The 18,793-nt window shown below is 43.1% G+C and overlaps 1 protein-coding gene across 3 annotated transcripts in view; it reads left to right on the forward strand.

The window, feature by feature from the left end:
• The window catches only part of BAZ2A (bromodomain adjacent to zinc finger domain 2A), a 168,272-nt gene extending 155,163 nt beyond the window's left edge, over positions 1–13,109 (forward strand). For all 3 annotated transcript variants that reach the window (XM_040341034.1, XM_040341033.1, XM_040341032.1), the window contains exons 27-29: positions 2,778–2,980; positions 6,425–6,568; positions 9,632–13,109. In XM_040341034.1, coding sequence (XP_040196968.1) covers positions 2,778–2,980; positions 6,425–6,568; positions 9,632–9,800 — 516 coding nt within the window. In that variant the 3' untranslated portion in view covers positions 9,801–13,109. The remainder of the gene's footprint in view (positions 1–2,777; positions 2,981–6,424; positions 6,569–9,631) is intronic.
• Positions 13,110–18,793: the final 5,684 nt, after the last annotated feature.

Below are 18,793 nucleotides of genomic sequence, written 5' to 3' on the forward strand. Positions count from 1 at the left end.
GGGATTTCCTAGCATCCTTGGATATCAAGGACGCGTACCTGCATATCCCCATATGAGCAAAACACCAGAGATTTCTGCCTTTTGCGATCGGAGAGGACCACTTTCAATTTGTGGCCCTCCCGTTCGGCCTGGCCTCAGCACCACGGGTTTTCACCAAGGTGCTCGCTCCGATTCTGGCCCTGCTGAGGCAGCGCGGGATCGCTATCGTAGGATACCTGGACGACCTTCTTCTGAGAGCTTCTTCAAGCTCAAAATTAGAAGAGGACGTGTCTATCACCTGTCAAACACTCAGAGAATTCGGTTGGCTATTGAATACCCAAAAATCGGTACTGGTACCGTCTCAGCGGCTGGAATACCTGGGGTTAGTCCTGGACTCCTCAGTGGCGCGAGTTTTCCTCCCAACGGAAAAACTACATACATTGCAGCGGCTGACGACCCAGAAATGGGCGTCGCTTCGCTTTTGCATGAGAGTGCTGGGTCTTTCGAGGCAGTGCCGTATGCCCAATTTCACACTCGAGCATTGCAAAAAGAGATTCTGTCACGTTGGGACAAGCTCCATTCGTCTCTGGATTACCAGATTCGGGTGAGTCGCCTGGTCAGGTCCTCCCTAGTGTGGTGGCTGACATCTCCGGCACAACGGAAAATCTTTTCTGCCGTGCAATTGGACAGTGATCACGACGGATGCCAGCCTCTCCGGCTGGCGGGGTGTCCGGTCAGTCCAGGGGCACTGGACTCAGGAGTCCTGCCTACCGATCAATGTACTGGAGCTCCGAGCAATCAAGTTGTGTCTCTCCAAGTGGTCTCTGGGTCTACAGGACCGACCGGTCAGGATCCAGTCCAACAACGCCACGGCCGTGGCGTACGTCAATCATCAGGGGGGCACGCGGAGCTCGGCTGCAGCGACGGAAGTCGCACACATCCTCCGGTGGGCCGAAAGGTTCCTTTCCGGCTCTGTCGGCCGTGTACATTCCGGGGGTGCTGTACTGGCAAGCCGACTACCTAAGTCGCCAAACGCTAGACCAAGGAGAATGGTCGCAAAACCCGGAGGTGTTTCAGTGTCTGTGCCAAAGATGGGGCATTCCAGACGTGGACCTTCTGGCGTCCCGTCTCAATCGGAAGGTGTCGCGGTTCGTGGCCAGGTCAAGGGATCCATGGGCGGACGCGTTGGTGGCACCATGGGGTCACTATCACCTAATCTACGCCTTCCCTCCTCTGACGCTTCTTCCTCGCCTGCTACGCAGAGTTGAAGCCGAGGGGATACCAACAATTCTGATCTCTCCGGATTGGCAGCGCCATCCCTGGTACGCGGACCTGGTGCGTCTGGTGGCAGACGTCCCCTGGCATCTACCCCTGAGAGAAGATCTTCTGTCGCAGGGTCTGATCTTTCACCCTGCTTTACAGTCACTGGCTTTAACGGCGTGGCTGTTGAGAGCCAGGTGCTGAAGGATCGAGGCCTGTCGGGCTCGGTGGTCTCTACCATTGTACGTGGAAGGCCTACATCGCTATGTGTGAAGAGATGAAATGGCACCCCGTACGTACGTGATGTCCCAGATTCTGCTGTTCTTACAGCGTGGAGTGGTTCAGGCTCTCGCCTTAAGTACGGTTAAGAGTCAGATTTCGGCTCTAGCTTTCCACTTTCAGCGACCCTTGGCGGCGCACTCCCTGGTGCGTACGTTTGTGCAGGGGGTTCAGTATGTGGCCCCTCCTGTGCGCCCTCCACTGCCTCCATGGGACTTGAATTTAGTCCTTTTGGCGCTTCAAGAAGCTCCGTCTTGAGGACATTCGGAAGATTCCTTTGTTGACTCTGTCCCAAAAGGTGGTTTTTCTGGTGGCAATTACCTCGGTCAGGCGAGTATCTGAACTGGCGGCCTTGTCCTGCAAGGCTCCTTACTTGGTCATCCACAAGGATAAGGTGGTGCTGCGGCCGCAGCCGTCTTTCCTTCCAAAGGTGGTTTCGGCTTTTCACATTAATGAGGACATTGTCTTGCCATCCTTATGTCCTCGGCCAAAAAACCCGAAGAAGGCCACTTTACATTCCTTGGACGTGGTTCGGGCCCTACGGGTGTACTTGTCTGCTACGGCTCCGTTTCGGAAGTCGGACTCACTGTTCGTGTCGGTGACTGGTCCTAAGAAGGGTCTGGCGGTCTCGTCGTCCACCATTTCTAGGTGGATCAGACAGGTCGTGCTCCATGCCTAGGCTTTTTTTGGAATGCAAAAAATTGGGTTCAGAAGCGGAGTTTAAAAGCATTTAAAGTGTCAATTGCTGCTAAACATGGTAACTCTCGTTTCATTTACAGGTGTTTTTCATTTTGGCCATTTAAAATCACACACACACACACACACACACACACACACATATTGAAAAAAGTTCATGCGTTGCTGCACTTAAAATCATTTCTTTATTTTTTCAAATATTCTCATAAATAATAAATTTATAATTATTAAAAAAAAAATATGCTAAATGCGGCAAAATCCTTTTGGCAGGATTGTACATGCTTCTAGTTCTGTATATCTGCTCTTCTGTGAATGTTGCGTTTTGGGTACTTTCTGGGCAGAATAGTTCAGAAATGTTTTAGAAAATTAAATGGAAATGACTCGCTGGAATAGTTGTAGTTTTTAAGTTACAGTGCTGTAAGGAATACACAGATAAGGGCTGACTGCACCTTCTTTATTCAGAGGCAGTGTGTCCGTTGCATTTGCCTATAGAGTTTCTTGGTAGGAGTTCAGTTTTATCAAACAATCCAGATGTCTTATTTGCTGTGCATGTCTTTCTTCAGCAAAGTGAAAGTGAGTATCTGAAACCCAGTGGTTCTTCACGCCGGATCAAAAAGAGTGTGCAGCGTTATCAAGACGATAGTCCTGTAAAGCCGTCGCGTCGAAGAGAAACGCCTGCCACACCGCAGTCCCCAGCAGAGAGCTCATTTGTGAAGAAACGGAAAATTGGTACAAGAAGCCAGAGTCCTGATTTAACCTTCTGCGAGTAAGTGACCTTTTTATCATTATTTTTTTTACAGCTTATCTGTTATGTTTATACACAAGGGGAATTGAGCGTATCCCCACCCACTACTGTTATATCACATGTATCTATAAATAAGCACTTCCACTGTGAGGGGATCACTGCAGTAGCCAAAACAGAGCCTATGAAACAAAAGGATGTCATCCCGTGGGGGAACCAAGGAATAGTAACCCCGGGGGCAACTAAGCGGCTACCAAGGCAGTGACGGACAATGATATAGATAGAATAAAAAAGTTTAATCAAATATTAGAAAATGTATAAAACATTAGTACGTGAGATATCAAAATTGGTACCAGATGAGCAGAACCGCTCTACTTTACAGACCTACCAGCGTGGGTCGGCCGGTACTGCACCCAAAAACAAAATTTATGTAAGGTACAACCCAAAAAGGTCACATGTAATAACATGAAAGTAAACAGACATGAAAGACAACAATAATGGCGATCCAGACGCCTAAATTGATCACTTCTGCTGAAAATTCAGGTCAAATTAGACCACAAGTAATAAATAAAATATACCAATTCTAGAGAAGAAACAGCAGAAGTGGCCCTACAGGGGAACGCTAAACTGGCCAGGATATTGCTGCACAATATGATGAGAGTGCATGCATGGAGTGTGAGCACATATAGTTCTGTCATGGGACTGGAATTAGTCAGTGGGTCCACTGTGGTGACAGTTCTGCATGGGCTGCAGCACCCTGGAAGGAAAAAAAAAAAAAAACAGTTCCTTAAAGATTTCCTGTAGATTCCAAACGAGAAAAAGGAGAGGAGGAACGTAAATGGAAACTATACTTTGTTGTTCATGTAGTAAATACTTGATATAATCGAACTTAGTCCTTTCAAAGGCAAGACATGAATAACCCCTGGGTTTCCCAGGATGGACGTGCAAAGGGAGGAATGGAACGATCTTACCCGTCACTGGTTTGGTAGATATCGGTTATGTTTGCTTGTCATGTTTTCTATGAATTTTGTATTGGCCCACAAAACAAATGTGCATTTTGAAATGTTTGGGTAAAGTAGCGCTGAACGTAATAAAAATCTTATTGGCAAGTTCAACAGTCTAGATGGCTCCATTTTAAATATGAATTAAAGTGGCCCAACACTTGTGACCAAAGAGCTGTCCAAGACAAAATTGTAGTCCTACACAATGCTGGAATGGGCTGCAAGTCCATCGCCAAGCAGCTTGGTGAAAGGGGGGCAATTGGTGCGATTTATTCACAAATGGAAGAAACACAAAATAACTTTCAATCTCCATCTGTCCGGGGCTCCATGCAAGATCTCACCTTGTGGAGTTTCAATGATCATGGGAACGGTGAGTCTTGGCTCAGAACTACATAAAGGAAACTTGTCAATGATCTCAACACAGCTGGGACCATAGTCGCCAAGAATACAATTGGCAACACACTATGCCATGAAGGACTGATATTCTGCAGCTCAAAGCACAAGACTATCACCAAGCAGCTTGGTGAGAGGGTGAACAGTTAGTGCAATTAGTCGCAAATGGAAAAAACACAAAATAACTGTCAATCTCCCTTAGTCTGGCGCTCCATGCAAGATCGTACCTCGTGGAGTTGCAGTGATCATGAGAACAGTGAGGAAATCGGCCCTACGCCGTGAAGGACCAAAATCCCTGCAGCGGCTGCGAGATCCCCCTGCTCAAGAAAGCACATGTACAGGCCTGTCTGAAGTTTGCTAATGAACATCTGAATGATTCAGAGAACTGGGTGAAAATGTGGTGGTCAGATGAGACCAAAATCGAGCGCTCTCAACTCCAATCATGGAGGTGGAAACATTATGTTTTGGGGGTGTTTTTCTGCTAAGGGGGCAGGACAACTTCACTGCATCAAAGGGATGATGGACGGGGCCATGTACCAGCAAATCTTGGGTGAGAACCTCCTTCTCTCATCGAGGGTATTGAAAATGGTTCGTGGATGGGTATTCCAGCATGACAATAACCCAAAACACACGGCAACAATGGCGTGGCTCAAGAAGAAGCACATTAAGGTCCTGAAGTGGCCTAGCCAGTCTCCAGACCTTAATCCCATAGAAAATGTGTGGAAGGGGCTGAAGGTTCGCATTGCCAAACGTCGGCCTCAAAACCCTAATGACTTGAAGATCTGCAAAGAGGAATGGGACAAATTCCTTTCTGAGATGTGTGCAAACCTGGTGGCCAACTACAAGAAAGATCTGACTTCTGTGATTGCCAACAAGGGTTTTGCCACCAAGTACCAAGTCATGTTTTGTCAAGGGGTCAAATACTTATTTCACACATTAAAATGCAAATCAATTTATAACTTTTTAGAAATGCGTTTTTCTGGATTTTTTTTATTGTCTCTCACTTTTTAAATAAACCTACCAATAAAATTATAGACTGATCATTTCTTTGTCAGCAGGGGATAAAATACCTTTTTCTCTCACTGTATGCACAGTGCCAATTTGTTCCTAATGCCCCGTACACACCATCACTTTATGTGATGAAAAAAAACGACATTTTCTGTGAAGTAAAAAATGACGTTTTTGAAACTTCAATTTTCAAAGACGAAGTTGCCTACACACCATCGTTTTTCTCACAATGTTCTAGCAAAGCGAGGTTACGTTCACCACGTTTTTCCATTGAAGCTCCCTTCATAAGTAGCTTCTAGGCATGCGCGGGTGAAAAAACGTCGTTTTAAACGACGTTTTTGCTACACACGGTCAATTTCTGTGAAGTAAAAGTTGACGTTTTGAAAAACAACACATAAAATTGAAGCATGCTTCAATTTTTTTGGTCGTTTTTTAGAAGACATAAAACGACGTTTTCCCCCACACACGGTCAATTAAAGTGACGTTTTTAAAAACTTCATTTTTTTCAATCACATAACGTGATGGTGTGTACGCGGCATTACTCTGACAAAGTAATTTGAACATTTATTAAAAAAAACTTTGATCTAAACCCAGGATTATTTTTTTTTATTATTATTATATATCTATTTGCATTAGATATATCTAATCTACCAGTCTATAAATGTGGTGGCTGCTTTAGTTAATTTTTTTATTTGTATCAGATGATACTGCCAGTAACACGATTTCTGTCCTAGGCTGATAGTACTGACTGTACTATATTTATGGGCAGCATTGTTTACTCAGTACAGGAGTCATATTGGTACTACAAAACACCTCCCGATCTCCTCATATTCCTAAAACCAGGGGAAAAGGGCTCTGTAGTCCTAGCACATTTTCTGATGACATTGTTTGAAATAATAATCATGTTCAGGACAGCACTGGATTTCTGCCAGGACTATCCGGCACAAACAAATGGGTATATGAAATCGCAGGACAGGATATGTATGTGTGACTTTCAGACATAAAACCCTTGAGGCAAATAAAGCGTGGACAGCGAACTAATGCTGAATGTCTTTTTGTGTTTCAGAATCATTTTAATGGAGATGGAGTCACATGATGATGCATGGCCTTTTCTGGAGCCTGTGAACCCACGGCTTGTGCCTGGCTACAGAAAAATCATAACAAACCCAATGGACTTCTCTACCATGCGGAACAAATTGTTGAACGGAGGGTAAGTTTGTGGGACTGGCCATACAATTCAGTTTTGGAAATTTCTCCCTGGATGTAGGAACAGGGAACTTTCTTAGGAATGGGTGAATTAAGGAGCTTTTGTAATTGTAAGAAGCACAATATATTTTCTCTTTTAATATATGTTTATGTAGAATTGTCCCGTATAAAAATAATCCTATACTCATAAAAGTGCCTGGACCATACAAATCTGTGTATCGGGCAGATCTTTGCGATTCTGCTTATTCAACACCGATCAGTCTGCTCTACATCTACAGAGAATCATGAAGTTCAGCAACTTAGAAAATCGTAATTCATGATGTGTACATTTTCTGCACAATAGGGAAGTATTTATTAATATATTTAGGCATACAGTTGTGTTCAAAATTATTCAACCCCCCAATGCTGTAAAGGGTTTTAGGGAATTTAGTGTACATTTGTAATTGTATTCAGAATGAAATCCTACAAGGACTTCTTAAAGAATCATATGCAACTAAAATGACATCAATTGGTTTTGTAATACAGTAGTAAATGTTTATTTTGTGAATTCTTCATTTACACAATTACTCAACCCCTTAAAGACTACCACTCTGAAGAACAGAGGTTCATTGAAGTGTTTTCAATCAGGTATTGAAAACACCTGTGGATGTCAGGGAGCAGCAATAAAGCCTAATAAGCACCAATCAGGCAGCTTTAAACTGACTGTGATACACCGCTCCTTCTAGACATTTACTGGTGTGGTTACAAACATGGTGAAGTCAAGAGAATGGTCGGGGAAGACAAGAGAAGAGGTGATTACTCTTCACAGGAAGGGCAATGGCTATAAGAAGATTGCAAAGATGTTAAACATACCAAGAGACACCATAGGAAGCATCATTCGCAAATTCAAGGCAAAGGGCACTGTTGAAACGCTACCTGGTCGTGGCAGAAAGAAGATGCTGACTTTGACTGCTGAGCGCTACCTGAAGCATAGAGTGGAGAAAAATCCCCTTGTGACTGATGAGGAACTGAGAAAAGATTTGTCAGATGTGGGTACTGAAGTTTCTGCTCAGACAATACGGCGCACACTGCGTAATGAAGGCCTCCATGCCAGAACTCCCAGGCGCACCCCCTTGCTGTCTCCAAAGAATAAGAAGAGTCGACTGCAGTATGCAAAAATCATGTGGACAAACCACAGAAGTTTTGGGATTGTGTTCTGTGGACTGATGAAACAAAATTAGAAGTGTTTGGGCCCATGGATCAACGCTATGTTTGGAGGAGGAAGAACAAGGCCTATGATGAAAAGAACACCTTGCCTACTGTGAAGCATGGCGGGGGGTCTATCATGCTTTGGGGCTGTTTTGCTTCTGCAGGTACAGGGAAGCTTCAGCGTGTGCAAGGTACCATGAATTCTCTTCAGTACCAGGAGATAGTGGATAACAATGTGATGCAGTCCGTCACAAACCTGAGGCTTGGGAGACGTTGGACCTTTCAACAGGACAATGATCCCAAGCATACCTCCAAGTCCACTAGAGCATGGTTGCAGATTAAAGGCTGGAACATTTTGGAGTGGCCATCGCAGTCACCAGACTTAAATTCTGATTGAGAACCTCTGGTGGGACTTAAAGAAAGCAGTTGCAGTGCGCAAGCCTAAGAATGTGACTGAACTGGAGGCTTTTGCCCATGACGAATGGGCGAAGATACCCGTAGATCGCTGCAAGACACTTGTGTCAAGCTATGCTTCAAGTTTAAAAGCTGTTAAAACTGTTAAAGGATGTTGTACTAAGTACTAAGATTGAATGTCAATTGGGGGTTGAATAAAACTGATAATGATGTGAGCACAGAAAAGACATTTGTGGTTATTTCATTATAAATGTTATGTTATATTTGTCTGACCTACACGTGCCTCTTTGATTTAATTGTAAGCAGGATGACTGAATGATCAAAATCGATGTCAAACTGGGCAAAACAATCAATTTCAGTGGGGGTTGAATAATTTTGAATACAACTGTATTTAAAGAAATTCTGTAATTCACAGATTGTATTTCATTTGTGAGTTGACTTGTGTATCTCTAGTAAGAGACGAAATGGGTTTGCACAGAGTAAAAATGTTTTCGGCAAGTATAGCACCTGTTAAACTAAAATAAAAAAAATCAAGTGTTGGGGAGTGCTACCACTCTAGGACAATAAGTGTTTTACTGGCAGAATCGCCAGGTGGAAAATAAAGTAAACCACTTCTAAAGGCTGGTAAGCTGCTGTATTTTCCATTTTAGTGTTTAGATACAAGTTGGTCAGTTCCATTCAACGTTGACATTTAGGATATGGGTAGTGGTTAAGGACCCTTTCACACGTGCGGACCGTATGTCCGCATTTTCATCCGTCCGTTGCGGATGAAAATGGGACATACATGTGTCCCTATGTGATTACGGGTGTCAACGGATGACCATCCGCTGACACCCGTAATTTGTCCGCCTCCGCAAAGATCCGCAAAATCGGACGGAAGAAAATCCTATTTTTCTTCCGTCTGCCGGATCGGATCTACACGGACATACGGTCCCTGTTTGTCCGATCCCCCATAGGGGAGAGCGAAGGAAAGACAGGGTGGTCCCTGCACAGTGTGTGGGGACCGCCCTGTCAGCTGCCAGCTCAGCGGAGATTTTACGGAGTATCCCCGCTGAGCTGTACGGACACAGGGAGGCGGATCATTACTGATCTGCCCCGTGTGAAAGGGCCCTAAGTCTTCTATATGCTTCTTATCATTTTCTTGGACTCTGGCAAATGAATATTCCTACTGCAGTACCAGGATATACACTTATAAAACAAATAAAAAATGGGTCCTCCTTTTTTATTGTAGTGTCCCAAGTGTAACATAAATAAAATAATCCAACAGTGAATTATAATAGTTATAAAAGGTGACTGAGCCTGAGAGCAATGAGGATTAAGGAGCTAATATAGCACATTAACATTAACATCCCAATATATAAATTCTCTATTGTCCAGTTATGCATTTTTGTAGATTTATCTGCCCTTGCTAAAATATTAGATGTGATTGGATTGGCACTTAGATGTACTTTTCTCTGTCTGACAGGTATTCCAATTGTGTGGAATTTGCAGAAGATGCGGAACTTGTCTTCAGAAACTGCCAACTGTTTAATGAAGATGAGTCTGATGTAGGAAAAGCTGGTTTAGTCCTGAAGAAGTTCTATGAAAACCGATGGGAGGAGTTTAGTCAAGAACGTGAAAACAATTTCCTTTGAGGCCACTCCCCCGCTTCCTAAATTGACATTATTCCTGCATCTCTGCAACAATGAAAACGGGTTCAGTTCTCCTGTTGTCTGTTATCTTTCAAGGTTCTGCACTCCACTTTGAATGGAAATATTGGCAGCACAGGGTTTTTTTCTCATTATACGGCACCCCCTTCTGTCTAACCCAGTTTATCCAGCGGGTCTGAATCCCTTTTGTTCTTTAACAGCTATGTCTTTTGACCTTTGCAAGGTCAGTCTAGCCTCCTCTGTGTCTTAGAATGGCTGGCCAATCAGATTATCAGCGTGTTCACCTCCGATCCTTTGTACAGTACCTTCTCTGCATCAGACCAACCATTATCAGAAATGGGTTGTGTGCCTAGTGTGTCCCCATTGGCATGTATACAGACATGTTTCATGCCTACTGAACTTGCATAATGCAATTGAAAAGTGCATGTTTTCCATTCTTTATATGTTATGAACATAATGTGCTTAATGCATATATTTATACATAATTTAACAATACAGATGGGCACATTTTCAGATTTTAAAGAACTACATTCTAGTCACTTGTACATAATTGTCACATGAACATTTCCCACTTATACACCTAAGCTCACACTCTTCCTGCTATGATTGTTCAAATTCAACGGGATGTATTTAATAGCAATAGTGAATTTGTGCATTATTTGTAGGACCATAGATGAGATATCTCCTTTACAGATGTGTATTGTTATATGGCCAGTAATCTGGGGACTAGCCCTGAGAAACGGCATCCCTTTTATGTCCTGGGCAGGACTTGTCAGCAGTCACCCCTTGTTCAGTGTGCTGCTTCCTCGGTATCGCTGTTTGTTGTGCAAACCATTATTTTTGTCCTCATTCTTTGGCACTACCTCCTCCATGCAATTGGCTTCCTTTTATCCTTTGTTTCTTCTTTCCTTTTTTTTAGGCGAAGAGGTACCATGTAGCCTGCGTTGTACCTCTTGACTTTTTTATAGGCCTTAAGCACTACATGGTTCCCAGAGGCTACCATTTTAACTTGATTGATGAAGTAGTGGAGAATTGATGCAGCATCCTTTGTTTTTATGTATATTGTAAATGTATTTATCACAGCCCTTGATGTACAGGCCATTTGCTTCTGGTATGTAATATCCTGCCCTCAATGTTTGTTCTAAGAAGTATATGTTTAGAATGTGATCATGACCAAGTCGAATGCTACTTATTCTCCAGTTTGGCTGGCAGCTTCCCTCATTCAAAGGTTTCCATCATGCCAGAGTATCCATTTCTTGTGACTGTTTTTCATAACCTCCCCCTATGTCTGCTGCTCAGTTCTTGTGTACACTGGAGAGATGTGTCCTCCCTTTACTTCCAGTATGTTCCTTTTAATGGAATTGTCTGTAATTTTCATGCACTGTGTACACCTACTTGTATGCTCTACTGCTGTAGGGATCAGTTTGTCTTTGCATTAGTTTGGTTCCCTGCACTATACATAATATAAAATGATTTATATATATAAATCTCAGCAAAACATATACAAGGAGTACATGGCCGTGGCAGATGCGAAAGTAAAGACAAACCTGAAAGAAGCACAGTGTGCTTTGAGTCAGTAGTCCCTAAATTTGTTTTATTTTGAAAGCCTGTCATTTCTCCATTGTCATCTACTATGAAGTGCATTCTAGATTACTATTTATCTTATCGTGGAACCACTGGTGCCAGCACATTCCATTACTCTGCTTTGGTCCTAGTTCTGCCTAAAGCAAACTTCTTTCTATATGTTCTTTCACAAGATGCTACTGTAGTTTCATTTTACTGCCCACACTAGTCTGGTGTACCTGTTCTTGCACTTTAGAGGTCAGCCTGTCTTTGCAGACAGAACTGTACCCAAAATCAATGTATTAAGCCTTGTGACAGAACATCCCTTGCTGATAAAGTTGAGATGTCAGTTTTCCCCTGTACTGTGCAAATTTGCTGTGTAGAATAGAGCTACAGCATGCCTTCCTAAGCTCAGTCCTTGTTCCACTGGGGCAGAGCAGTTACTTAAAGCAATATTAGATGTAAAGCAATAAGCACTGTGTTCTAGCACACAGCACAGTGACCTGATGCCCCCGGTTTTGTAAATACATAGCAAAGTAATAAGATCTTACACTGGATTTTTATCATATTAAGAGAAATAATGGACTCAAAAGATCAATTTCAGGAATTTCAGAACATGCGAATATCCGTTTTCAGTCCAAGGCAGAACTAGGTAAGCACTATAGTAACCTGGCACCACAGCAAGTAAAAACAAAAAAAATAATATTTTTATATTTGGGAAGCTGATTGTTCTTTTTTTATTTTACTATTGAACAGTAGATTCTTTAATTGACTTTATAAAATGCAGAAATATTTATTTTATCTAAGTGACTGTGCTGTATCATTTTAGAACCTTTTGTTACACAATATTGTTTATTTTTGTTGCAATATTTGAGGTCACCATCTGTCTGGTTTCTCTGGGTATTTTTTTAATGTTTGGCATATGGAAATTGCCCACTGTTTTAAAGCAGATAAGCTTCTTACAACCCAAGTTGTAAGAAGTACTGTGTTTTTTATTCATAAATCCCAGTTATCTGAAGGTTACACGCATTTCTCTCTACAGAAAGTTTTAGCCTCCTGTTAACTTCTATTGTAAACCAGATTTGGGATTTTGATGTTGTAGATCAAGTATCCTCTTTGGTATATGTCTGTAAGATCCCTGTATTTTGTGAGATGCAATAAATTTGGCTTAACCTACCTCCTGCTATACCTTAAAGTAGAACTAGAGGCAAAACCCAGTTTTCTTTTATTTTTTACGTAAGGGAAGGTTACCACCCCCGTGAGGTTTATTTTGCCATCTGTTTTCCATTGGGAAAATGTTTCTTCACTTCCTGCCCCATAGTCAAAACAGGAAGTAAGAGAAAATCTCTCCAAAGTGAGGGAATTTCTGGTTGTCACCAGAACTAGCATCCCCATTGGAAAATATCCCCACTATTCTGGGGAAATCCCAATTTTTTTTTTCTTCCTAACAGGACAGCAATAAAAATCTGCCAGGTGTTCGAATCCTTCTCTAGGCTATCCAAACTAAAAAAATAAATAAAAATAAGTTAACCTTTTTATTTATAGTTTAAAGGCCAGCATCAAACTTTGGAATAGAAGCTGGTTCAGGTGCAAGGGGTATGATCAAGCTAAGGAATATATAAAACTTTGAGGACTACTGGTATTTGTAACTTGGCAATTGGGTCTTGGTGCATAAGATACATTTACTGAGCAGCCCCTTTTGAAACTAGCCTTATGCTTTTTATCTCTGTATAACATAGGTATTCATTAAGTGATCATACTACATGTTCCTTGACTGGCTATTTTTTTCCATTGTAAAATCAATCCTCAGATGCTTAAAGTTAAACCTGTCATATACTTGGGCAATTCAAACTGAGCATAAAATGCATAAGGAGAGGCTGCCTTCAGTGAAAATCGGATGTCAAAACGATTATAAATTCAGCTGTTTGTAACTCTGGATATAAACCTTGACCTGTACCATAAGGGACAATCTTTGCGTCTCTTATCCTTTAATCTCATGGCCAGCTTCACTGACGCATGGGTAAGTGGAGTAGGCAGGATAAACTCAACTTTTACAGGAAAATCATCTGCCTAGATCTTTGATGTGCTGTTTTCACTGAAAGTACATTTTTGCTTTGTTTTTTTGTTATAATCTGGATTTGATTTGCTGGTTTTAAAATGGCTTACTTTTAAAGCGGCATTAAACCCCAAAAAAATATATATTGCAGCTTACCAGTCATTAGATGTGGTGGCTGCATTGTTTTGTTTTTTCCCCCCCGCTGTTTTCCCCTGGTGATCTGGCCAGTAACACACCACCTGTATTGGTGTGCCCCCAGTCTGGATAAAGGAGCACAGGGGGGCACCTTTGAACAGCAGCATTGTCAGTCTGAGGGGAGGGATGTGTTAGATGTATTGGCAGACTTGCATACACTGGCAAATTGAACCCAGACTCCAGCTAACACTTTATATGCAATTACAAGTGTTTTTTTTGTTTTGGGATAAAAGCTTTACATAAAAGCTGATCATTGTAAGTACCTATGTCGGTGTTCAATGGTGTGTCTCAATCCTGTAATTGATACTGTAGAAGAGCTTGTTCTGTTGAAAAACGACAAACATACCGGAGAGATCACCAGGTATAAATAAAGGGAAAATAGGCCAAAAAAAAACAAATGCAGCCATTGCATCAAAGAATTGGTAAGATGTAATATATTAAATGTTTGTTTTGGGGTTTAATACTGCTTTAAAGGACTAGTTCACTTTCTAAAGCATAGTACCCACTAGCAGTGTTTGTTTTTTGTTTTTTTCTTCAACTCAGTGAGCTGAACGAAAGAAAAAAAAAACGGAAGAGCCGCTGTACTAACTATCCAATGTTAGTATAGCGATCTCCCCCGCTGAGCTACTGTGTTCTGACGGGGGCGGCCCTCCACCAGAACATACCGGTCAGCCCTGTCGGTCATTGGCTGACGGCTCTGATTGGGTGCCATTCAGCAGACGTTTTTCGGTCCGCTTCTGACATGCCTGCTGCCGAACACATGAACCAAATGTCAGACGGTTTCTGTTGAACCAGTCGATGCTGCCTGATATTTGGCCCGTGTGTACGGCCCTTAACTAAAACCTGTAAGCCCACCCACCCACCCTAGCCCCCTAACCCAATTTAAACTAGTTGCTCCCATCCAGGTGCTCACTTAGCTATATCTGACAGTAGCTGCCTTGTTTACTCCTCATCTGCAGGAGTCCCCATAAACTTACATGGAGCTAGTCTTCTAGCAGCTTCAGTATAGCAATATGGCCCAATTCATGTCCACGGGGACTAACTGCAAAAGTGCTGCCAGAGTAAAGATTTTGGGCCAGATGTGGCAATAAGGGTCACAGTAAGTAGGCATCTGAATGGGGCAAGTTTTCGGTTAGCATAGGTTGGAGGGGTGGGCGAGTGGATTTAAGTCAGAAAGTAAACTTTTCCTTTAAAATATTGTAACTGCTGCGTGTGTGTGCGCGTGTATATATTACAATTTTTACATGTAATTATTTACCATGACACACAAGTTTCTAATTGTTTTGGTTATTCCTTAATAGTAAATGAATTGTAAAGACATCCCATTTGTAGACCGAGGCCTTAGTGTTTTCAGTGCAGTGAGTTGAAAGTCTTTTACCCTAATGAGCATTGTTTATAATGTGCTGTTTCTTTCCAATTCTAGACATAAGTTACTTCCATGAAAGATATCAATCCTAAACCAGTAGTAGATGTATTGCAGAATTATCCTAAACGGCATATGACAGGACAGGAAAAACACAGGTTTAGTCTTTGCTACACTGAATGAGAGTAGCTAGGGGTAGTTCTGTGGTAGCACTAAGAATCTGTGACCTGTATCATGGCTATTTGTCTTATGTCAGGACCGCAGCTCATGGATGCTTCAGTTCGCACTAGAATTATCTCCAATGCCTCTCACCGTCTCCTATGTTATTTTTATATATATATGTAACCAAACTGTGTTATAGTGACTTTTGATATATGTACAGTTTTTTTCTGTGAATTTAAATTTATTTCTTTCTATATTTTTAGGACCAATCTCGTTTTTAAGAAATGAAAAAAAAAAAAAAAATATTTAGAGATACACGTTGTTGCACATGTGATGTAGTGTGCCCTTTTAGCAGCTGAAATATAATAAAACCGAAAATAAAACTGCGTGATGCGTGAGATATTTTTTTATTTAATTTTTATTTTATTTTTCTCATTGTATACTTCAAAAACAAAACACCTAAAGGACTGTTTAAGAAGCTCATTTTATTTAAAGCATACAGGCTTCCTGTAAATTTAAGTACTTTACAGTACACTGTGGAGTTCTCAAACCGTTTAAGTGCAAACAAATTAATTTATAAAGCTTATAGAACTTCATGGTAAATCCTAATCTTAACAATTATAGGCAGTACATTTGTCCTTTTTAGGATTCAAATACATTGGCATGTTTGATATCCATGTGTGGTATTATAAATACGTTAGTATAATTACATTAACATGTTAACGCTTATGTGTTTACATATACTTTAAGGGCTCATTTAAATCTATGCACTGTTGTGGTGCATTAAACACTTGCTAATGAGTCCCAACAAAGTGCAGTGAAAGTTGGTCATGCACTGTTTAGTTTTTAGTGTTTGTTGTGTATATATATATAATATATACATTTTTGTTTTTTAAAGCTGCATACCAAAATGCACAGTATGTGCTTTGCATTAAAAATGTGCACCACAGAACATCCATTTTACTACAACACATTAGTGTGAATTAGGCCCGTAAGGCTAATGGGCTGACCTAGCTTGTTGATTTTTGGAAACTTTTTTTTTTTTTTTAAGCAGTTCCTGATTAACCAACTAAATTTCACTACATGGGTGGACCTGTCTGCCCCCTCCTGGCAACCTTTGACAGATGGAGATCTACCTGGACTTGAATTGATCAAGGAGCACCCCCCCCCCCTTTTTTGAAAAAAAAAGACCCCAGTTCTCTCACCTTTTTTTTTAAAGGGGGGGGGGTGGGAGTAATTTTGAAGGGGAAAAAATGTTGATGGTCGAGAACCGGAAGTGACGTCAGGGGTCGCTCCGGTCATCCAAGGGCACAGAGCCGAGTGAGGACTATCTTGCCCTCACTTGACTTGCTGCCCCGCTATCGCTTCTGGACCCCGTGGCGAATGTGTCATCCAGGATTACTTTTATCTGAAAGCCGGCCACCTAACAAAAAAAATCAATAAATCAGATACTGGTGGGTTATAGCTGCTGCCATAACCCCGGTATTTAACAACAAAATATGATGTACATTTTACAGTTATGCGGTCAGCAATTGATTAAGCACCTAAGTACCTATTTCTCTTTCGTTTATGGGCGGACACAGGAGCAATCTTGACAAAGTGGGTATTAGCCTTCATTCAGGAGTGACTAGGCAGAAACTTCTCTACGGGTGGCCCGTGAGCTACACCCTCCAGGGCACACATATGACTGGTCTATATGGCCGAGTCACAGCGTGCCGGGCCGACAGTCACCTCCGTAACCGAGCGGAAGATGGTCTGTCTGGGATGCTTCCAGCATAATTCACGCAGGAAGGGTAAGTAGTAATCCCCTGCTTCAGCAGGAGGCCATAGCTGGACATTCCCGGGTAGGTCGAGCTAGGCTGGCTGCTGGGGCCAGGGGTTCACCTAGGGGGCTCCATCTGGGCGGGAATTGTGCTGTACATCCGCTTACGGGGTGCTAGTGAGCTGCCATTGAGAAGGTCAGTTGCTTACCTGTATGTTTCTCCCTCCATGCTGCCGGAGGCTACTTTGGTGGCGCCCGGCGCCTGTTTGGCCTCTCTGCCGCTCAGCGGCCATTTTTTTTGTAGTCCGTGCCGTGTTTGGCCTCTATCTGCCGCTCCGTTTTTACAGTACGACAATTTTGCTGGGGCTTTTGGCCTCTAGAGATGCATTTAAATGGCGCAAGTCTGCAGACACACGCTGCAAAGTGGTCAGACTAAAACAGGCAGCAGCAAGGAGAGCAGCTCAAGTAGGAAGCGGACGACAGCTGTGCGGTACCATGCTAGTCCTCTGGGGGGGAGCCCTTTGTCTCTGTGGCAGCTAGGAGGGTGGGTTGTTGTACCTTGTCTTGTAGTCCCTGTGGGTGTCAGGTGCATGGGTCAGCATGGCATCAGACGCCTTTTCACCTGAAACACCTGAGTTGGCAATTGATGCCCCTGCACCCGATGTATCGGTTGACGCTATGTCGGCGATCCTGGAGGCTTTTGTTGCCAGGGTGGGAACATGGGGGTAAAAAGTGCCCCCTCTATCTAGACAAATTTGTATACAAGGAGTGAGACAAACCACAGAAGGTTTTTTCAGTCCCTAAGAGTCACTCATAAATATTAAATATACTAATTGTATATCACTGGTTTGTCCACTTGGGAGAATTTTATGAGTTGTATTTTTCTCACTTCACTATACACGGTGGTGGGCTCGGCTGTGCGTCCAATGATGGTTGGGGCCCTGGTGTCTCAGACACTCACTGAATGGGCAAAAATGCTGCACAATGGGTTAAAGGCACGTCGGGCTCCCTCGGACAAGGTAGCTCTGGCCGACCAGTTTGTACAGGGCTTAAAATTTGTCTGCGAGTCCGCCTTGGACACTATTCCTCTGCTGTCCAGAGCCTCAAGCTATGCGGTGGTGTTGCGCCGTCTGCTCTGGCTAAAGTGTTGGTCTGCAGACCAATCTTCCAAGAAGGCCCTGATGGCTTTGCCCTTTAAGGGCGACAGACTTTTTAGAGCATCTCTGGATGACATTATTAAAGATGCCACAGGGGGTAAGAGTACACTGCTCCTACTGTACCTACTTCCGCCATAGGCAGGGGCCCTCTTTCACCGCGCAAAAGCGTTTTTTTGTTGTTCGCTCAGCGCGGCACGTAAACGATCCCAGGCCAATGAAGCGCCTGCTGAGGGACAGAAGCGTCCCTGGTTTCACAAGCCTGGGAACAAATCTAGGTCCGCATGAAGGTCTGCCCCCACCCATCTCTCGGGTGGGGGGACATCTTCGTGTCTGGTGTTCAGTCGGCCCAGGGTTGCTGGACTCCGGAGGAATCCCGCCCGCGGATCAATGTTCTGGAACTTCGGCGCGATCTGGCTTTGCCTCTCCACGTGGTCTCAGAGGCTACAGGAGTGCCCAGTCAGGATCCAGTCGGACAACGCCACAGCGGTGGCGTATGTCAACCATCAAGGCGGAACAAGAAGCTCGGCTGTAGCGTCGGAGGTCGCTCACATCTTGAGGTGGGCGGACAGGAGCGTACCGGCCCTGTCGGCCGTATACATTCCGGAGCGTGGAAAACTGGCAGGCGGACTACCTGAGTCGCCAGATGCTGGACCAAGGAGAATGGTCTCTGCACCCGGATGTGTTTCAGCTCCTTTGACAAAGATGGTGCGACTTGGAAGT

Source organism: Rana temporaria, chromosome 2 (genome assembly GCF_905171775.1).
Source record: "Rana temporaria chromosome 2, aRanTem1.1, whole genome shotgun sequence".
Taxonomy (NCBI): Eukaryota; Metazoa; Chordata; class Amphibia; order Anura; family Ranidae; genus Rana; species Rana temporaria.